The sequence below is a fragment of the Crinia signifera genome, chromosome 11, assembly GCF_055691185.1.
Source record: "Crinia signifera chromosome 11, ASM5569118v1, whole genome shotgun sequence".
NCBI lineage: Eukaryota > Metazoa > Chordata > Amphibia > Anura > Myobatrachidae > Crinia > Crinia signifera.
In genome coordinates, this window is record NC_139227.1 from 1,698,890 (window position 1) to 1,722,245 (window position 23,356).

The following is a 23,356-nucleotide window of genomic DNA, read 5'->3' on the forward strand; positions in this document are numbered from 1 at the left end:
GCCTCCGCAGTAGGACCAGGCCCCCATGATTAATTAATTACAGCTGTCCGGGCGCACGCCGCCCAGCGTCCCCTGGTTGCCTGGCAACCCCCAGGCGACGCGGCCAGACTTTCTACATTGTCCCCCGACTGGGCGGAAGTGACGCGCCGCGGCCGGGCGGACGTCACCTCCTCTGCCCAGTCTCTCTACTGGTCTTCCCAAGAACAGACTCTCACCACTGCAATCCCTTTTATATGATGCTGCTAGGCTGATCCTCCTAGCAAGATGCTCATCGTCTGCTGATCCGCTCTGCCAGTCCCTCCATTGGTTGCCTGTATCAATATAAAACACTTCTTCTCGCATATAAAGCTATTACCCATACTGCACCAGCTTATATCTCTCTACTTCTCACAAAATCTCTCCCATCCCGACCACTCCGCTCTGCACAAGATCTGCGTCTCTCTTCTGCATGGATCACCAGCTCCCATTTACTATTACAGGACTTTCATCGGGCTGCTTCCATCCTATGGAATGCCCTTCTGTGCACAATAAGACTCTCCACTAGCCTCCAAACTTTAACGCGTTCCCTGAAAACTCACCTCTTCAGGCAAGCCTATCATATATATATACCACACACATAACCCTCTGAGGCACTTATGTATTATACAGCTTCCCTTCTGGACTTGCAGCGACTGCTATGCTATTACTGGTGCCTGTCCTTGTGTTTCCCTCCTATATCCCTATAGATTGTAAGCTTGCAGCAGGGCCCTCCTACCTCCAAGTCTGTCTGTTGTTACCCAGTTTGTTTTATCACTGTCTACTATTGTAAAGTTGCAGCAGAATCTGCTGCGCTATATTAGAAAGTAGATAAATACTGCCTACCACAAGGAAATTTGGAGCAGTTGTGGTGCAGACCCACCGCCATGGCGAATCCCTGTGCCTCTGCCAACGTATACCCTTGCATGTGCCTGCAGCAGGAAAAAATGATGTTTGAGCCTAATAATACTATTGTACTATGACAATGCAACAAGGAGTTCGCTTTCATCTGCTACATTACCAATATACCAGAGTGTGATTGGCTGTCATGGCATATAGAAAGCAGATGCATATTTCATGGCAGAGCAGTATAACCGTTAGTCCACAATGATGTTGAGGTCTCATCGGATGGTGCACGGTCTAGCACAAGCACTGGATCAGAAGAGATCGCCACTCTTCTAAAAGTAGTCAGGGCTTGGTGCGGGCAAAGGCTTGGGGGGCAGTTGTCATCACTAGGTCCAAATCTAAAGGTGCAAACTAGAACAGGCATAGACAAACTGTGGCCCTCCAGCTGTTATGAAACTACACATACCAGCATGCCTTGCCATAGTTTTAGCATTCCCTAAGAGCAAAACTGTGGCAAGGCATGCTGGGTCATAGCTGGAGGGCCCTAGTTTGGACATGCCTGCACTGGACTATTCTCTCCATGAGCGATATCGTCAATGATTTCCCTTGAACTCCCTGGCAAATTATATAGTGTATACACATTGTACGATATCATTAACAATATCGTTCAGTGATGTTACATAGTAGGTGAGGCTGAATAAAGACTCGCGTCCATCTAGTTCAATCTATGTTTATAGTAGCTAATCCCTTGTTGTATAGTATGTTCTGATATTTTAAAGACAGATTGTTACTTATTCATACCCATGGATGTTTTTAACCAGTAAATGTTTATCCAACCTTATTTTAACCGTATTTATAGTGTCTGCCGACACCACTTCTTCAGGAAGAGAGTTCCAGAGTTTGACTGCTCTGACTGTAAAGAAATGTTTTCTTCTAGATCTAATCTAAACTCGTCCTGATGTCATCAGGTCCCCGTTACGTAAATGCAACCATTGATGATATAGGGATAGATGTACTTAGCTTGAAAAGTGATAAAATGGAGAGTGATAAACCACATGCCAATCAGCTCCTAACTGTCATGTTACAGGCTGTGTGTGAAAAATAACAGGTGGGAGCTGATTGGCTGGTTGTTTATCACTCTCCATTTTATCACTTTTCAAGATTAGTACATCTGGCCCATAGTTATATTGAGCTGCATGTACACACGTTGGGGTGAGGGCGAATCATTCATATCGTACACACTAGGGGATATTTTAAATGATATCGTTAAGAAGGGTGAAAATGAGATATTGCATAGTGTGTATGCGCCTTAAATCTCGCTGCATTATTTTACATCTGTGCCAAGGAGCAAATATCTTTCCCGTACACATTAGACTATGGGCAACACCGCTGATATCATTATCGATAAGTGTGGCAGTACGATATTGTGCATACACACACTGAACACTATCGTTTACCTATATTGCTTAGTGACATCACCGGTCCCCCGCTGTGCATGCAGTCGCTGACGCAAACTAGAGGATTTTATTTTTTTAATGATATCTTTTAAAAAACTCCTCTAGTGTATATGGGGTTTAAGAATGCTGTTTTTTTGCTTTACTCCCACTCTCAGAATCAGGCCCATTGTCTTTCAAAATCATCGATGGTTCATGGCCGATGTTGAATACTTTTGCCATCGATGAGGGAGAACCAGATGGTCTCCCTCCATTGATGGAACAGCAAAACGATGTAATTGACGGGACACGGAACATAGCTCCGCCCCCGACACCAGCGAAGCCCCGCCCCCATGTTTTGATTGGCCCACAGGTCAATCAAACACAATGGATGACCATCGATATGTAAAAATATTGATGGTCATCCATTGCATAGTTTAGCACCATCGATTTGCAGAACTGCCATAGATGGCAACCATCAATGGCAACGATGGCCATCCCTAGCATAATGGTGGCTTATTGAATATACTATGATGTGCCCACTTCTCAGTGTACTGGGGGGGGGGGGGGGGGGGAGAATTACAGATTTACATGTTGTACACGTTAGAAAATAAAACTTCCTCTATACATCCGCTGTAACAGATACTGTGCGCCAAATAAAAGGTAACACTTGATTGGATGAATGAAACGAGGTGCCCTATTTCAAGCTTTTATTTCGTTATAAAATGACTGCCTGAAATCTTTCCAACATACTAAACACATTTGTATTTACATTTACTATTCTGTGATCTAAAAAGCAAAAACAACGGTCATTTCTACCCGCACAACACGATGCACTGAAGTAGGGACAGCACAAAACTCCGACTCTAATGGTGGAATGAGCAGCTCCTGAGAGCAATTATCTGCCCTCTCAGATATAGTGATAATTATAGGATGAAGTGATCAATCTCTCGCGTATCCATTAGTGTCAGAAGATGAAACAAAGAAGCTACTGGACGGGCTTCTGCCTCCCCTATGACAATGACACAATGGCAGAATGAAGCTATGGATGTACTCTACACCAGCCTCTCTGGCAGTGACAAATAGAACATTTCAGAGCAAGATGACACAAACGTAACTGAGCATTTTTCTTTTCAGTCTGTGTAACACCATCTGGGCTCCATGCGGTCAGAAGGAAGCTCTGCATTACTTATAAACGGACAGACAGGGAATGCAGAAATAGGAACAAACAGGGTAATTCTGCACTGAGACAGTGACACAAACAGCAGGAAGCCACAGAATGTGTCACTAATACAGAGAGAACACACTGTAACCCTACACTAGTTCTTCATTATAAAACGTGTAAGCATTTACCTCTGAGATACTGCGCACTTCTGTCTGGTCACATCACCTATTGCGTGTCTCGCTCACATGGCCTTGCACCGAAGTAACCACAGCTTCCTCTATTTCTCACCGGTAACCCACCCCCTGTGCTGCAACAATCACATCCTGAGAGTGCCAGGAAGCCTGAGACAATGAGACAGAGACAGAACCAAAGTGCAAAGGAGGGGAGAGAGAGAACAACAGTGTGCGAGAGAGACACAAACATCCTGCTACTATCCGCCCAATGCACCCCAATATGCTACGGTCAATACTACTGATCAGAAGAATTCAAAAATACTGCGTCCCCCCCACCCCCGGGGTTGTCTTAACAGGAATATAAGTCACAATTCCCAATAGATCCACTGTGTGAGTGTGGGAAAGTGTGTTTCACCAGCTGCTGCGATGTCTGTCCTCTTCCTCTGTGAGACCAGACAACAACTGAATAATACCATTCAAAAACATACAGTATGCATTATTTCATTGTTTGTGAATTAGCAATATAAGTAATGTGGCGTCACATCAATTGGGAACCGATACCTACTCAGTATTATCATGCTAGCAATAGCAGTGCATCTAGATGTAACTTTACATTCTGTATATCAATCTATCTGCATGTTTTTTATTATTGTTTTCTAGTACTAATGTAGCCTACACATGGGGCTATTGCGGGGCATTTTCTAAGCGATATAACTACACTTAGAACAATGATTTTCACCCTTTTTCAACTCGTGGCACACCAAACAAGACATTAATATCACCAAGCCACACCATCAGACCCCGACAGGGAAAATAACATTGGCTCCCACAGGAAAAAAAAAAAACTCATTGGCTCCCATATGAAAAAACGATCAGGTTATACCTCACAAAAATAAAAATACATTGGCCCTCACACGAACACAAGGTGAATAACAGTTGAACTGGTGGTGGCTGTAAACTGGCGTGGACATCTCTAGGTCTGGGGGCACACTGGCGTGGACATCTCTAGGAAAAATGCTGACTTAGAAGATGGCCATACACCGCTCTGTGGTAGGGCCATAGCGATAGAGAGGTGCGGCCCCGCGCGTTGCTATAGCCCGGCGATTAATATCCAGCATGCTGGATAAATCTATAATGCCAGTTAGGTCCAGTGTCCTCACCGGAGAACAGCGTCCCTGACATATCGCTCAGCATGCAGTGCTGACACATGGCCGTGTGCTGAACGATCCTGATCTAGCATCGCTCAGAACGCTCAGCAAATCTCCCCGCTTAAGCTTTGACCTTGTTCTGTTACAATTTGAACCCATTTGTAAATGAACAAAAGCCTTATGAACAGATCTAGGGAGTAATTGCTTAGCTCAGCCCAGAACAATATCTCAGAGGTAAACAACACGCCCAGAGGAACACAGGGTCCACGAGGGAGCCTTTGTCCAGGAAAGGAACACAGCTTAGGAAGGAACTCAGTAGAGAATACTTTATAGAGTTGCAGAATTTATTGCTGAGCATTGTTACAATGTATTAATGATAAAGAGAATAGAGATAAAGTACCAGCAAATCAGCTCCTAACTGCCATATCACAGGCTGTTTGAAAAATGACAGGAGCGGATAGACTGGCTCTGTACTTTATCTCTGCCCACGATATCTCTCTCCATAGCTTATAAGCCGATTTAAGAAATTCTCGCTGCCAATAGTTATTTTTGGAAGGTGCAGTATTGATGGCAACCACTTTTGCTAGCTTCCTCCACAGAAGCCAATTATACAAGCAGAGTGATATATTTTTTCACTAAAGGCTACCAACCCTCCTCTTATCTCATCTCCATCCGCCTCCTCCTTACAAGGTGTCCCCTTACCAGTTGTGCCTCCGTGTACCTCACCATGGTAGAATGTAAGCCTTTGGGCAGGACTCTCTTCTCTGTCTCTGGTCTCACTCTCCCCATCAGTGCATCTGACACGTCCTACTTGCCCATATGATGTAGACAGGATCAATCAATCCGATGTTGTAAATACAAAGTTCTGCAGTCTTCCTAACACTATCAACATCTCAGTATAACACAGGGTTGCCTACCCTCCCGGAATGGGAGGGAGGGTACCGGAAATCGGGTCCCCCTCCCGCCCCCCGTAAAGGGGGGCAACCCTCCTGCATTAACCCCAATCCCCCGCGATCCGCCCCTCGGCTGTGGGGGCCGGGAGTAAAATTACGCGATCGCGTCATTTTAACCCCGCCCCCCGCCGTACAATACCTGAAATACCGGCATTGCACGGCGGGGCTAAAATTACGTGATCACTGTAGGCACGCCCCCCCCAACAGGAAAGCCCGTCTGTGGCTCCGCCCCAAATCTGCCTCTTAAGCTCCCGGCGATAGCCCCGCCCCCCTGTATAACAGAGCTGGCTGCCCTCTCCCGGAAGGCAGCCAGCAAAAGTCGGCAAGTATGGTATAACACAAAAGTTATAAAAGCACAAACACCAGAACACTTGGGGGGTGATTCTAATGCTCTCTGAATGGAGCCCCGTTCCACTGGTTGGGGGACTGCACAAGTGCATGGTCTTTTACATGCACGTCCCTAGCGGGTACAAATTACCCAGGCCCAGGCTTGCTGAAGGGCCCTGGTCCAACCTTCCCCCATACCTTCCATCTCTCCCGGGCTGCTGCAGCAGCGCACACCTACAGCATGTGCTGACAGCAGGCTCAGCATTAGCGTCTCACTGACAGCATGTGAGCTCATGCTGAGTTGCTGTCAGCACAGCACATGCTGTAGGTGTGTGCTGCTGCTGAGGTGGGGTTGGGGGGCAATAACACACCAGCCCCCCTCGATGTGTTTTTTCACCCTCCTTAAACATTTTAGGGGTATGGCCCAAAATTTCAACAGGGCCCAGCATACCTCTCGGCAGCCCTTGCGCCATTGGTGCCTCCCCCACCTCCATTGCTGATCCTCTCAATCTCTGCTTGGGGAGGATCGGGGCCTCTCTTGGAGGTTCGGCCGCGCTCTGCAGTTCGTGTGTTCAGACGTCCAAACACAGGAAAGCCCAAACAGGTGAGCGTCTGAGCATCCGAGCGCTCCTAAACCGCCCAAGTGACCCTGAACTTCTCCAAGCAGGGGAGCAGGGGCTGCTGCAGAAGGCAGCGGCTGCCCCTTCTGTGGTGAGTATTTTTGGGGCAGGATATCCACCACTCAAGGGGTTAAGTGTCCACTGAAAGGAGTCTGTTTATTGTGTTGTATTTAGTGCCATCGAGAGGAGGGTGCTTTTTACCGGTGCCCGGGTCTGCTGGAGGGGCCTGGGGCCCGTTCCCCCCTCCCCCGCTGCAGAGACCAGGCCGCAGCAGCACAGCCTCCCCCCGAACCCCCCACTCAGTACACGCTGCTCTGTGTAGTGTGCTGAGCAGGGGAGAGAAAAATTGTTTTTACAGGGGGTGACCACGCCCTCCCAATGGCCACACCATTTTTTACCGGGGCCCGGAGCCGCTTTCAGTGGCCCTGGTTGTATTCAGAAAGTCATAAGCTTTCCAATGACACATCACAGGTGTATCAGTCCATAACCAATTATAATTATATGTGTACACACAAATGTATATAGCGTTATAAATCCAATGTATGGATTCATCGTCATTTACTGTATACAAGAAACATTTAGACCACACCCACACCACAATAGCCACACCCCCAGCACCTGTCACACCTCCTGACTAGGCACATCCTACATAAGTGTCAGCTCCACGCGCGGATGGAGCTCAGTCTGGCACTGGGATTACGGCTTTAACTTTTATTTCTTAATGATGTTCTGACAACAAAAATTCCAAACTGAAAGCAAATAGATATTTTTATACTTAAAAAATATTTATGATAAATAATGGTGCGTTATCTATTACACCTGCCACGTTCTCTGTGTTATTTACTTGTTTTCAATCAGATAAATCAGCAAATAAATAGAATTAACGTGCTGAAATGTATAATGTTTTGGTTTGTTCCCTGGGAAGCTTGTGGCACACCTAGTGGTCACTCTTGGAAAGACAACCTATATTAGAATGGCTTCATGGTGTGAGAAAACACTACAATCAGCTAACATTTCAAATCCACCCCTTAAATTACCAAAACGCAATATTAAAATGCACTACAGTATGGTGTAGTGAACACCACCCAAAAGCGGTCAGGTCTGGGTTGGTGTAAAGTTCAGTTATTGAAATGCACAGGGCACATCACTAGACATGGTAGTTTTTTTTATTTATTGAAGCATATGCATCTTAACCATAGTTGCCTACCCTCCTGCTTTCTGCAGGAGACTCCCTGAAATAGCAGCAATCTCCCTCTTTCCCTCACTAGTCTAGCAATCTCCCTCATGTCACGTAGTAGTACATTTATTTATAAGGCGCCGCAAAGTTTCCACAGCGCCGTACATAGCAAACAAAAAACAAATTACAAGGTAACGTACAGGGTGTGTTGAAAAATACAGTATGAATAGGGGTATAGCTGGTAGAACTAAAATCAGCATCAGTTCAGAAGTAGGTGTCAAAATGGTCGAGGAGACTGAAGATGAAGTAGAGGAAGGGAAGAACAGGACAGGAGCACAGGTGAGGTAATGAGGTAGGGTGAGTACGTGAGGAAGGAGGACCCTACGCCTAAGAGTTAACATACTAAAAATAGGTGGGTGGACGAACGAAAAACAATAGGATAAGTAGGAACGTAGGCAGGATAGGAGGATCAAAAGAGGTTAGGAGGAGGACCTAGCCCACATTACACTGTTACATCATAGTTACCGCCCCTCCTGCATTCTGCAGGAGACTCCCTGACACAGCAGCAATCGCCCTCTCTCCCTCATTAGTCTAGCAATCTCCCTCATGTCACCTAGCCCACATTACACTGTTACATCATAGTTACCTACCCTCCTGCGTTCTGCAGGAGACTCCCTGAAATAGCAGCAATCTCCCTCTCTCCCTCATTAGTCTAGCAATCTCCCTCATGTCACCTAGCCCACATTACACTGTTATATCATAGTTACCTCCCCTCCTGCATTCTGCAGGAGACTCCCTGACACAGCAGCAATCTCCCTCTCTCCCTCATTAGTCTAGCAATCTCCCTCATGTCACCTAGCCCACATTACACTGTTATATCATAGTTACCTCCCCTCCTGTATTCTGCAGGAGACTCCCTGACACAGCAGCAATCTCCCTCTCTCCCTCATTAGTCTAGCAATCTCCCTCATTTCACCTAGCCCACATTACACTGTTACATCATAGTTACCTCCCCTCCTGCATTCTGCAGGAGACTCCCTGACATAGCAGCAATCTCCCTCTCTCCCTCATTAGTCTAGCAATCTCCCTCATTTCACCTAGCCCACATTACACTATTAAATATTTTGGGGAAAAAGGGAATGAGAGGTAGTTACATTTACATTGATTCATCAGCACCATTTCCCAGCACTTCACCAAGTATAGTAGCTCTTACTAACGGCTTTGGGGCTCATCTACATTTGGATAGAAGTAATTTTCTAATTAAAACCCACGCTTCTAGGTGCCATGTTCAAAATCTCTCCATATATGGAACTTGACACGCCCTTTGGGTGGAGCATGACACGCCCCCTGAATGGGGAGCTGTCCAAAATTCTGTTATCAACTATAATCTCCCTGAAACTAGTTTTCAAAAAAAGGCAAGTATGATCGTAACACATCATTATACAATTAGCAAATATAGTACAAAACGGACACAACGAGGCAGAGTTAAGATAAACTTTACAATACAGTTGAGCTCAACTTCATTCAAATAATTTGCCAGGCTTGAAGAAATATAAACCAGACTGTATGTAATGACAATTAGCTGAGTAACGGATACAAAAGTGAACAAAACAATGCTGCTTTCACATTGCAAACACGTTTGTAAAGGTTTAAAAAAACGGGTGTAAAGCCAGTTAAACCCCTTCACATTTCATCTTCTAAATGGTAAATTACTGTTTCAATAACGTTTTGGGTGCACGAGGGGGGGGGGGGGGTGCAGGGTCTGGCGCTTACCCACTCTGGGAGTCTGCTGACTGGACGTGTGGTGGGGAGCAGGACTGCTGCAGGGGGTCCCTGCGCCAGATGGGCAGACAGCAGCGGGGTCCTTGCGGAGGATCCTCCGCAGGGACCCCTTCGATATCTGCCCATTCAGCGCAGGGACCCCCTGGTTCCCATCCTCTGCAGGGACCGTAGGGTCCATTCACACTACACACTGGATCAGCTCTGAAACGGGTAGGACACTGCTTTTAACCCATTTTGAATTACCGGTTTTCTTAAACCGGTAAATTCAGAATGGACCTTTCACATTACAGCTAGAACCGTTTTAAAGCCCTTATATTGGCAGTATACCATTTTTTAGCTGTAATGTGAAAGGGGTATAATGTACCAATCTGCAGTATAATCAGATGCCATGCTACTAACCACCTTAAATTTCTAATTTTCCAAACCAGAGGGAAAGGACTGGAGCTACGACCATATCTCATATCCTCGGAATATTGCATAGAATACAAAAACATAATACATTTTGGGTTTAAAAGGGGGGGGGGGGGCATGCGAGTAGTGTAACGTATTATGATTGTATACCTACATGAATAGAGGTCAAGAGGTAGACAGGACATAACTGTTTAAGTAGGTGTCAATGCCTATATGGCTTCAAACTCAGAATTATGTGAAAATATATATGCCAAGAACCGCTACATGAGACAAATGCTAAAGTCTAAAAGGCTATGGGGTCACGGCTGTCAAGCTGGCTCAACAGCCGTGACCCTGTCCCGTTCAGCTTGATCGAGAAATCGCAGACAGGACTCAATATCCCGCCTGCCGCTGGGCGAGAAAGGGGCGTGGCCATGAGAAGTGGCCAGGAATCTTCAAGCTGCGTCCGGGAGCTCGTCACTTCCCGGCCGTTCACAGCAGAACAAGCCCGACTGCTTATGAAGTCGGGCCCGTTCTGAGTGATCCCCTGCTCATTGCTGTTGAGGAAGACAGCATTGAATAGGGCCCGGCGGCCATCTCCCCGTCGAGAGGTGGCTGCGGGAGAGATTGAATATACCCAATGAAGCAGAAATAGAGCGTTCATAGGGAACACGTTGTGAGCAAGTACACTAGAACATTAAACGCTGGGATAAGTATTAAACATAATGACGTTAGCAACATTTGCCCCCTTAATTATTGAATGAGTTTAATTAACCAACAATTCCCCGAGACAGAACATTCAGAGGGGTTATGAAAACAAAGATAAGTTAGCAACAATAAAAAGACATTGGTTAAACTGGGAAAACTAAAGGTAGAAATGACATAACACAATCAAATACCGTAGTCATTTAGAGACAAATGAGAGGCCTTAAGGTGCCCATACATGTTACAATTATTGCATACAATATTGTATACAATATCGCATCTCATCACATCTCAGTTTTGCGATGAGATCTAGTACAAAAAGTATGTGCAGCACATACACACACACACATACACACACATGCTGCACATACTTTTTGTACTAGATCTCATCTCATCACAAAACCGAGATGCGATATTGTATACAATAATTGTAACGTGTATGGGCACGTGTAGGTGCTGTTGTTATATTATAGAGTGGCAAGCCAGAATTGTATGCACTTGTCATTCAGGTAACCGCTCCTGGGGGACTGTAAAGTGGAGATGGCATGGGTGCTATGGGGGGGGGAGTGGGTGAAATTTCCGAATAAACAAAGGTAAATTAAAAATATCCAGAGAGATGACACAGAAATTAAATTGGAAGGTTAAAGGTCTGTAGGTAACAGGCAGGGGTGTCTGAGTTGACCAAAAGACATCTGCCTTTGAGATAGATCTCAAGCTGCTAAGCAGGATCTGGTGGGAGACTAGAACAAGTTCTCACTGTCCGGACAATTGGAAGGAAAGCCAGGATTCAGCGGACATTGGGGCAGAAATCATCCCAATGGGAGACAGGATTAAAAAGAAGAGGAGCGTTCTCTCTTGTGTAATTGGTGATAGAACAGAGTAGTCTGATGGGAGGGTGGATTGAAAGGTGAGGTAATGTCTACTTCCATGAGCTGAGGTTTCAAGGAATTAGAATGGGGGTATTACAGGAGCGGGTGGGGCATTCATTATAAGCCCACCGATATCCTTCTGAGAAACAGTAGCATGAGGTGTAAGGTCGGGACACTCCAAGAGTCTAGGGAAGATAATATAGGATTGAATCTAGTATCCATATAAGGATATTATTATTATTACTAGTATTTCACTGGTGTGCTGCTCTGGGATTTCTAGCTTATGCTGGTATTTGGGGTGCTCGTAATGGACATCAACCGTACTGACAACATTAATCTGAAAGAAATTGTGAAATCACTAAAACTCACCTAGTTATTAAGAGCATCCTTAAAAAACCCACTATTAGATATTTTAGACTTAAAGCCGTTATAGTTAAAGCACAAACTGATTTCAGGGACTGTATCAAAATCTAATCCCTTGCAGAACGTATTATCTGCCGAATGGAAAAAAAACCTCCCAGCAATACCAGCAGCTGGCAGACAGTAACTGTCATCAATCGCATCAATCGCACCACCACTACACAGTACTTCCTGACAAGAGGAGATTACAGATGTCCATATGAATATATCAGCCCTACATGTATACATAAATATTATACAGTCCAATAGACCGGCACAGACCACAATAAAATCCAGCAACGTTCCCATTTCAAAAGGAAGGACTATGTCAAAAGTTATCCCGGCCATAGTTTGCCTTCCTGAAATCTTTTGGTATACATAGGAGTTTCACTAAGCTGGATCAATAAAAGCATTTGGTACTTGTGTATTATCATGGCGCCCGGCTACGCTACGTTTTCAGAGTAGCCTAAGGTACATTATCAGCGTAGCCTGCGCCGTGATAATACACAAGTACCAAGCATTTTCTCAGAGCGTGGTATGTATATCATGGACGTGCAGTCAGGGGAGGCAGTGTCTCCCCTGTCATAAATGATCAAACCAGTGGTTCCCAAACGGTGTGCCTAGGCTCCCTGGGGTGCCTCGGTGCACTTGCAGGGGTGCCTCGGTGTGGTGGTCCAGAACCGATTCAAATGATTTATGGTCAATGTAATAGGCGAAAGCAGTGCTTGTGGCTTCCAGTTTTATAATCTGTGGATAAACAAAAGTGAATCCCGTCCCTCACCACGTAACTGGACCTGAGGATGACATATAAGCACAATTTATTTCATCTAATACTGTTTTCTGAAATTCTCGGTAGCAAACTTTGCACCTAGGGGGATAAATATTCTGATAATCTAGGGTGCCGTGATGCAAAAAAGTTTGGGAACCACTGGATTAAACAAAATACTGTACAAATTTACATGGACACTGGGGTTATAGTAAATGCATACAATTAAACTGGATAAAATGTCAGAAATATACATTTTTTTTAATTATTAGTGCAACATTAACCCCTTCAGTGGTGGGGGGTTTTTTGTGAGCGCTCCCCACTACCTCCCTGGGTCCGGGCAGCACCGCGGAACTGTCAATCAGCCGCTGCGGGACCTGCGCCCCGGCACCCCATCCCCACGCCGGGAGGAGGAGGGAGGAGGCGGCACCGCAGAGGGTAGGCCTCTAAACAGTGGCAATCCTGAGAATTTTCAGGGCTTGCCAGGCTGGGCACTGAGGGGGTTATTCTGCTTGGTACGGTGGGACCGTATACGGGTTTTTTTTTTCAACTGTGCATGCATAGCTTTCACTATGCGCATGTGCGGCGACCTGACACCGCTCACGGACGGGTCTCTCCGTGCAAAAAAAACCTGTCCGCAAGAGTACGGTCATTGTGGGCGGCATGTGTGCGTTTTTATGGGAGCGGCCGGAATAATGAGGAAAACTAGGCGTAAATATGGGCGTACACGGGGGTGTGCACACAAAATGCATGGTGCCACAACCGCCTCGATCGGCGAACGCACCGTGCATTTTGGTCCAAAAACAGGAGGACGCCAAAGATTGCTCCAGACCACCCCTAGAGATACTGCATGAGAGCGGATGGCTGGGTCTGCTAATTAACGCTGATTACTACTCAAACACATACACCTGAATGTAATAAGCAATGCTGCAGCCTATTAAGTGAAAACCATGATTTCACTACCTGCAAGCCACACACAGCCCACAAACACATTGGAAGCTTATCTTTCTATCTTTTGTATACTTTAAAAAGCAGGACACTCAATTAACAGAAGTCGACATGTGTCAACTTTTTCACTGTAGCACAAACATGGATTTTATATGGAAAAAGACACATAAACCACGTCGAAGAACAACAATGATGTTTTTGGACTAAATTTTCTACTTGAACTGTGGCGAACGCTCAGATATACGGAAGGTGTCGGTGTGAAAACGGACGAGACCCGTCCGTATACAGTGGCGTACGCTCTGTTGTACGCCAGTTAACGGTGGCTAAGAGGAGATCCGTCCGTGCACGGTGGCGTACGCTCAAGTGTACGCCACTCCCCATTGTCGGTGTTTGGGACCGTCCGTGTGCGGCTGTTCTGTGGGCGGACTTTTGCTCACCGTCCACGTACGGGAAACATACGGTGAAACGGACTGTACGTACGTTTCACCAACCTAACCAGAATAAGGCCCCGAGGCGCAGCCCAGAAAATTCTGGAGATTGCCACTGAAGGGGTTAAGGTGCCCATACACGTCCCGATGCGGGTGTGCGTTTTGAGCTTAAATAGCACGCATCGCATGCCTTGCGCATGCAATGCAATGCGATGAAAAGCAAGTACACAGTATGTGCAGCACATACTTTTTGTACTGTGCGATGAGGTGCCGCGGGAGCGCGCACCTCAAAGCACATATCGCACCGCTGGGATCGGTACGTGTATGGGGACCTTTAATACTACAACAATACACAGGATGTATCACTCCAGTCACTGTGAGATTGTGTTGGTATCAATAGCTTACTGACCGATATCTTCATCTAGATGTCATGTACTATAATAATGTCTTAGTAAAAACTGTTAGGCAACAATAAATCTGTATACAATAATCAATAAATATTATTTCCAATGGGTCCATAACATTTTGCAATATGCCAGCTCTCTGTATATCCATGTAGTATTACGTTATTTAGGACACAATCCCTGCACCAGCTTCCCTTACCTGGATCTGCACCATCAGTCTCTGCTGACATGCTGGAACTAAACATATGGCAAGGAGCCAAGCAGAGAGCGAAGGTTTCCCTTCATTGTAGTCGCTGTCAGCCAGGTGCTGCATATACAGTAATACACCCTACAGACAGAGCGCCCTGCTGCTTCCTGCAGATCTGACAGCTTCTCATTCCAGCCTCACTGCACTGCTTCCTGCTCCCCTGCATGCTCCTGGACTCTGCACATGCTCAGTAGCTCTGTAGCTTGTTAGCCTAGTTACATTTTGCTACAATCTCTGTTGTGGCATTGCAATGCTCTGGGATCAGGTGCTACCAAGTTAAGGCTTCTAGTCATACTTGCCTACTTTTATTTTCACCTCTCCGGGAGAAGCCCGGAGAGTAGGGTGACCAACTCATCCCTTTAATCCAGGACACATATTAATTACACAGGTTCTGTGGCAGTTTAAAACCAGGTGAAAGCCAGACACAGAACCTGTGTAATTAATATGTGTCCCAGATTAAAAGGATGAGTTAGTCACCCTACTGGAGAGCATACTTGCCTACCTGACCCTCTCCATGCGGGAGAAAATGCTCTGTTTCTGGACTTCCCTGGTAATGTATGATTGCCAGCACCTGTGGGGAGCTAGGTAACTGATAAGAAAGGTGTCACCACAGGTGCTGGCAATCATACATTACCAGGGAAGTCCAGGAACAGAGCATTGTGTCCTCCTGGAGAGGGGGCATGCTGGGAGGTATGGATAATGTATGATTGCCAGCACCTGTGGGGAACTAGGTAACTGATAAGAAAGGTGTCACCACAGGTGCTGGCAATCATACATTACCAGGGAAGCCCAGGAGCAGAGCATTGTGTCCTCCTGGAGAGGGGCATGCTGGGAGGTAGGGATAATGTATGATTGCCAGCACCTGTGGGGAGCTAGGTAACTGATGAGAAAGGTGTCACCACAGGTGCTGGCAATCCTACATTACCAGGGAAGTCCAGGAACAGAGCATTGTGTCCTCCTGGAGAGGTGCATGCAGGGAGGTATGGATAATGTATGATTGCCATCGCCTGTGGGGAGCTAGGTAACTGATAAGAAAGGTGTCACCACAGGTGCTGGCAATCAAACATTACCAGGGAAGCCCAGGAGCAGAGCATTGTGTCCTCCTGGAGAGGGGCATGCTGGGAGGTAGGGATAATGTATGATTGCCAGCACCTGTGGGGAACTAGGTAACTGATAAGAAAGGTGTCACCGCAGGTGCTGGCAATCCTACATTACCAGGGAAGCCCAGGAACAGAGCATTGTGTCCTCCTGGAGAGGTGCATGCTGGGAGGTATGGATAATGTATGATTGCCATCGCCTGTGGGGAGCTAGGTAACTGATAAGAAAGGTGTCACCACAGGTGCTGGCAATCAAACATTACCAGGGAAGCCCAGGAGCAGAGCATTGTGTCCTCCTGGAGAGGGGAATGCTGGGAGGTATGGATAATGTATGATTGCCAGCACCTGTGGGGAGCTAGGTAACTGATAAGAAAGGTGTCACCACAGGTGCTGGCAATCATACATTACCAGGGAAGCCCAGGAACAGAGCATTGTGTCCTCCTGGAGAGGGCCATGCTGGGATGTATGGATAATGTAGGATTACCAGCACCTGTGAGGAGCTGGGTAACTGATAAGAAAGGTGTCACCACAGGTGCTGGCAATCATACATTACCAGGAAAGTCCAGGAGCAGAGCATTTTCTCCTGCATGGAGAGGGTCAGGTAGGCAAGTATGCCGGAGAGGCAACACGTCAGGGGGCGGGAGCAAGTCTGACAACCCTTCCCCCCCCCCCCCCCCCCCCATGCCGGAAAGCTCTGTTATTCGTGGGATGCGGAGAGGGGGCGGGGCTTAAATGATGTGAAATGTCGCAATCGCGTCATTTTAGCCCCGCCCCCTCTCCGCTGACCAGCGATTTCAGGTAATTACACCAGCAGGCATGGGGGGGGGGGGATCGGGGGCAATTAGCAGAATGCGGGAGACTTGCCCACCTTGCCGGGGGGCCGGGAGAAGGATTTCCGGGAGGGTAGGCAAGCCTGCTTTTAGTACCATACAGGAAAAAAGAACAATACTGATGCACACTCTAGGTGCTAAGAACACTGATAGTAAAAATAATTTTGATAAACTCTTACAATTAACATGGAGTATAATTGAAGTCCTTAGCACACATTTGCGCAAATATGTGGGCCCATCCACCGCATCCAGGTGAACTTCATTAGATGGGTCCCTAACATTTCTAATACTAACACATTATATAAATGTATCTAGGTCTTATCTTCAAATAGAGCCCATATTAACATGCGGTCAGCAATGTAGGAACCTGTGCTAATTAAAACACCTGAGGGTAGATGGGAGGGGTGCCAGTGCCAGAATGAAGGAGCCTTACCTTCAAGTGTACAATATATAAGGTAAGGCTCCTTTATTCTGGCACTGGCACCCCTCCCATTTACCCTCAGGTGTTTTAATTACAAATGGATTTCTCTGAAGATTTGCAGCCCAGCGAACAGGTCTGAATTGGCATAATTGTCCTGTGGAAATGGGAGAACTTAATGGGGGATCATGGTGGGCATGTGGGGGTAGGCTTCCAGCAAATTGCTGATTGCCATTCTCCCAAACATTACTAGATTTGACATGGAAACATACAATTTGACAGCAGGGGTGTAGATAATTAGATAGACTGGATTTATGGTGACAGTCATTAGTCAACCATTATTGGTCAAAACATGAAAAAAGAGGAGAGGAGGTGAGAAGATCGGTAGTCTCCTTACCTACTCTCCTCTTTGATTGGTGAAATACAACTGTCACTCAGCTAACGGTATAAATATATGTGGTATGGATGGCCATTTAGTTTCCTTTGATCTCCATTGTAATTAAAATATAGGTGTAGTGAATATGTGGGGCAGTGTGTCTGACCTTCAGTCCGCCCCCCCCCCCCCCCGCTCCGCTCCCACAACCCCCCCCCCCCCTGTACCCGCGCCTCCCCTTCCCCGGAACTCACCTCAGCTGACCTCGCTCTCGGTGAACACACAAGTCACAACACAGGCACAATTCTGCCTGCAGAGTGCCGAGCCCCTCTGTGTCCTAGGCTCGGCGCTCTGCAGGCTGCACTGTGTATCGTGCATGCCTGGCTGGGGGGCTGCCATGTGGGGGAGGCGGTGTGCGGGGGGTGTCACTGTGGGCAGCTGCCCGGGCCCCTCCAGAGGCCGGGGCCAAGGACAGCTGTACCCACAGCACCCCCCTGTTGGCGGCCCTGGTGGTGGTGATGTGTGTGTGTGTGGGAGGGAGTTTGAAGGCTCGCTCTCACCAGCTGCTCTGCTCAACAGTGCAAATGGCAAATAGATTCAGTTTATTCACTGGAGAGAGAGAGAGTGTGTGGGCATGCCAGTCAGGGCCGTCTTTCCCATTGGGCTTAATGGGCTCAGCCGCCCGACAGCTTTGATCCCCAATTTTTTGGTGTGCGCCTGTGACACCACAATCGGGCAGGCATTGTTTTTATAGTACTGCTGAGGGGGGCATTGTGTTTATGGCATAATTGTGGGCATTGTATATATATATATATAACACAGTGTCTATTCAGAGAGGCTGGAGGCACGGACAGAAGTTCTCAGATAATTGGCCATACCCCCATAGCGGGAAAAATGGGACATGTGGCCAGGACCGTCTTTTCGTATGGGCTTAATGGGCACTTGCCCCAGGTGTATAAGCACTATTCTGATAGCTGAGGATCTCCTTTTTCCAGGGATACCGGAATTGTGAAAATCGGCCCTGGGGAAATGGAGATATCCAACCTCAAAGCAGCAGTCCACATCCGACCTGTTAATTGCACTTCCCAGTCATATTTCTCAGGTTCTGTCTGACTTTTTCAGAGTTTTTCTGAGAGTATGGGGCAGATGTATTAAACCTTAATAAGAGATAAATTCAACTGTGATCAGGAGAGATAAACGTCTAGCCAATCAGCTCCTTTCTGACTTTTTTCAAACACAGCCTGTAACATGGCAGTTGGCAGGTGATTGGCTGGACATTTATCTCTACTTATCACACTTGCATTTATCTCTTGTTAAGGCTTAATACATCTGCCCCAATATGCCAAAAGCTGGGACTCTCCCCTTTCTGTCGACACTAGCCGCTTATCTTGCCCAAAACCAGAGATATCAGCTTTCCAGCAGCCGGTCCCCCCTCCAGCTCCAAACGTCTGGTGTACAGTTTTATATTTTTGTCAATGGATTGCTCTGGCTCCTGATCTCTGATCCCCAAGTTCCCAGCACCTCCTGAAAGTTGGGACTCTAGGTTTTTATACTATTGAAGGCTAAGAAATCTGATTCCAGATAACGGCGATATCTGCAGTCAAACAAGCTGCCCTTCCACCAGAAAATGACGAATATTAAGCCCACTTCATTATCCAACCCTCCCCTGCGTATAAATCACCCCCTACCTCCCTGGAAGTCATTTACAAGGGACCCTTCATTCAGCTCAGTGCCCCCTTCCACACGTTAGTGTTCCCCCTTCCACACGTTAGTGTTCTCCCTTCCACACGTTAGTGTTCTCCCTTCCACACGTTAGTGTTCTCCCTCCCACCATCTGTGCAGTAAAGGAGTAATTAGCAGAAGTTACTGCTCCCGGTCCTACATGTTGAGTGGAAGATAGAGCGCCCCCTGCCACCCGTGGGACATCAAAGCTGCTGCTGATAGCACCCCCCACCCCTAGGAGGGGAGAATGGGTAAGGGCCCCAGTGCATTGCTTTGCGCAGGGGCCCACACTGCTGTTAAGATGTCCCTGCATGTGGCCTCGTAGGAGTTCCATGGTAGTAGGTCATTTTGGGCGCATGCCTTCGCCACGCGCAGATGTCCCTTCTCCTCTGCCACCAGTGTTGGGAGGTTTGTATGCGGCATATTGGACATTGCAGTGTGTAGTATATTGTGTCTGGGGCATTGCAGTATGTGGCATAATGTGTCAGGGGTCTTTTTATATTTTAGTAGCTCTTCGGGTGGTTTATTTTGCCACGAGTAGCTCATGCCGCAAAAAAAAGGTTGGAGACCACTGGGTTACAGCATACCAGGGATGGCAGGAGAGTCAGGATTAGGCTGCAGGGGGTTATGGAGCATGTAGTGTAATAGAGCACAGGCCGGGGCATGAGGGACTGCGTAAGTATGAGAGCAAGAGCCGCGTGGTGAGGGAGCGCATCAGTGTGATAGAGCGCAGACTGCGGGGGGAGGGAGCATGTCAATGTGATAGAGCGCAGGCCATGGGGTGAGGGAGCGCATCAGTGTGATAGAGCGCAGGCTGCGGGGTGAAGGAGCGCGTCAATTGATAGAGCACAGGCTGCAGGGTAAGGGAGCATGTCAGTGATAGAACGTAGGACGTTGGGTGAGGGAGTGCACCAGTTTGCTAAAGCGCAGAGCGCGGGGTGAGGGAGTACATCAGTGTGATAGAACACAGGCCATGGGGTGAGGGAGTGTGTCAGTGTGATAGAGCGCAGGCTGCGGGGGGAGGGAGCATGTCAGTGATAGAACGCAGGACGCTGGGTGAGGGAGTGCACCAGTTTGCTTAAGCGCAGAGCGCGGGGTGAGAGAGTGCGTCAGTGTGATAGAGCGCAGGCTGCGGGGGGAGGGAGTGTGTCAGTGTGCTAAAGCGCAGACCATGGGGTGAGGGAGTACATCAGTGTGATAGAACACAGGCCATGGGCAAGGGAGTGTGTCAGTATACTAAAGCGCAGACCATGGGGCGAGGGAGTACATCAATGTGATAGTGCACACCCCTCCAGTAATGGGCATGCACTTCCAGTATATGTCCCAGCAAAGGGGGGGGTGATAGTGTTTGAGGGGGCCCTCTGAGATATCAATGTATGGGGCCCCAAAATTTCTGTTGCCGGCTCTTTTTATAGCAAGGAATGTAGCAAATAGTTCATACACACAAACCATGGTTGAACTCAATGGACGCACTTCTTTATTTGGCCTTAACCACTATGTAACTAAGAATTATGCAAAACTATTGTGATAAAACAAACAAAAGAAGGAAGTTAGACATTGAAAGCAAATGTATGAAATTGTTAAACAAGCATCCACAATTAGTTTTCATAGTGTGAACACAAGATGGCACTAGCTCCTCATAAAATTCCCAAATTTCTGGAAGTCAATCTAACACACACACACACACACACACACACACACACACACACACATTTTCTTAGAAATACCCATCTGTATAGTACATTGCTGTTAATGAGAATTCATAGGAAATGAGAACTATTTAGGAAACAGGCACTAACTGTGCCCAGATTACTTTGCTTTTTACAGATAAGGACCAGTACTGACAAACGTACAGGAGATATTCATAATGCAAATTCCCCAATTACAGTAACACCAACATGTTGAAATCTGTCACGACTAGGAGTTTGTGGACTCAGTCGTGAACTTGGTGGTCTGTGGTGGATACAATGTCTGCACATAAACTAGGTAACAAGGGTGTTAACAGAACTTCCTAACAGCGGGTGCGGGGTTTAACTGACCAGCGGTTTTCACTAGGAATCCCCGCAAGGAAGTTTAGACTCAGCTGCGTCTGGTCAGCAGGTCGCAGCCCTCTGCAGGAAGTACCCTCCATTAATCTAGTGTATGTGGTGTCAACTGAATGGAACTCCATAGGAGATATGGAGGAGGTGAGCTGTGGCGAGGACCATAGGAGATATGGAAGAGGTGAGCTGTGGTGAGGACCATCGGAGATATGGAGGAGGTGAGCTGTGGTGAGGACCATAGGAGATATGGAGGAGGTGAGCTGTGGTGAGGACCATAGGAGATATGGAGGAGGGTTGAGCTGTGGTGAGGACCATAGGAGATATGGAGGAGGTGAGCTGTGGTGAGGACCATAGGAGATATCGAAGAGGTGAGCTGTGGTGAGGACCATAGGAGATATGGAAGAGGTGAGCAGTGGTGAGGACCATATGAGATATGGAGGAGGTGAGCTGTGGTGAGGATCATATGAGATATGAAGGAGGTGAGCTGTGGTGAGGACCATAAGAGATATGGAGGAGGTGAGCTGTGGTGAGGACCATATGAGATATGAAGGAGGTGAGCTGTGGTGAGGACCATAGGAGATATGGAGGAGGTGAGCTGTGGTGAAGACCATAGGAGATATGGAGGAGGTGAGCTGTGGTGAGGACCATAGGAGATATGGAGGAGGTGAGCTGTGGCGAGGACCATAGGAGACATGGAGGAGGTGAGCTGTGGCGAGGACCATCGGAGATATAGAGGAGGTGAGCTGTGGTGAGGACCATAGGAGGTATGGAGGAGGTGAGCTGTGGTGAGGACCATAGGAGATATGGAGGAGGTGAGCTGTGGTGAGGACCATATGAGATATGGAGGAGGTGAGCTGTGGTGAGGACCATAGGAGATATGGAGGAGGTGAGCTGTGGTGAGGACCATAGGAGATATGGAGGAGGTGAGCGGTGGTGAGGACCATATGAGATATGGAGGAGGTGAGCTGTGGTGAGGACCATAAGAGATATGAGCTAGTTAGGTGAATTGGGCAATGCTCTGATGTAGACAGAGACTGAAGAACCTTGCTGCAAAGTGAATCAGAGACCTGTCCAATATACATTATACTGTACACAAAGCTGTTTGCAGAACAGATCACTAACTAAATCCATTAATCTGTAACTGATCCATTCCTATTAAAGAGATTGGAGAACAGAAAGAAGATGACGGTGTGGGAGAATACACTGTTGTCAAATACAGGGAAGGCTGCTATCAAACTATGGAGGGAGAAAGCATAAAAATACTATCCGCAAAGGTTTCACCTGCGCCTCCTCCATCTTCTCACACCATTACTGAGACAGAAGTTACAGGTGAGTGAGACACCGTACTCTAGGTGAGTAAACATTCAACACTTCACCACAGAGTAAAGGATATGTTTTATGAACCCTTCGAATGCCAAGTGAATTTGTCAAAAAAAAAAAACAGTTGGTGTGAAAATAGCCATTTTTTTAAACATTTTTATTCATCATAAGAGCTGTAATGTTACCTTTATATAGGAAATATAATCGCTTTTTAAACAACATTTATTTTATTTAAATTTATACAACAAATGTGGAATTTTTTGCGGATATACTGAACATTTATCACAGAGATGTTGGCACTCAAAGGGTTAAAAATTCTTTATTCAGAAAGTTCAATAATATATTAAAATGAAGGAGAATATAGAGAGAGGGGGAAGGAAGATTCTGTATCTGGACTTGGTTTCTTATCTGTTAGGAAGATTTACTAAAACTCCTAAACATGTAAAGTGAAGGTGGTACCCTGCCCACAGCAGCCAATCAGGGCACAGGTGGAATGGTGTACTGAAACTATAAGGGTATGGAAATGGAAATGTTGCTTCTTTCCAATTCCAGCATATAAGACTTTTGTAGCTGAACTTTTGCACTATTCTGCAGCAATCGGCGCTGGTATCTGAGGTCTCTTGTAGAAGGTGTCCTGTATCCTAGCACATACTTGCCTACTTTTTCAGAGACCAGACTGCAGCATGTCAGGGGGCGGGATGAGGAAGATGTCACCAAGCCCCGCCCCCATAGCAGGCAGAGGAGTCAATTTGCGGGTCC

At 46.9% G+C, this 23,356-nt stretch overlaps 2 protein-coding genes across 3 annotated transcripts in view; one reads left to right on the forward strand and one right to left on the reverse strand.

Annotated features, from left to right (window-relative positions):
• Positions 1 to 14,969, reverse strand: part of SIPA1 (signal-induced proliferation-associated 1) — a 106,227-nt gene extending 91,258 nt beyond the window's left edge. Inside the window, exon 1 of one of the 2 annotated variants that reach the window (XM_083165549.1) lies at positions 14,748 to 14,969. The gene's annotated coding sequence lies outside the window, so the exon portion shown is untranslated. Of the gene's footprint in view, positions 1 to 3,647; positions 3,776 to 14,747 lie in introns of those variants that run through there. The other variant, XM_083165550.1, reaches the window with a different exon arrangement.
• Positions 1 to 23,356, forward strand: part of LOC146046301 (solute carrier family 35 member F3-like) — a 56,789-nt gene that overhangs the window by 9,815 nt on the left and 23,618 nt on the right. Inside the window, exon 2 of the mRNA XM_083165553.1 lies at positions 22,439 to 22,606. Within this exon, the coding sequence (XP_083021679.1) occupies positions 22,516 to 22,606 (91 nt within the window). The 5' untranslated portion in view covers positions 22,439 to 22,515. The remainder of the gene's footprint in view (positions 1 to 22,438; positions 22,607 to 23,356) is intronic.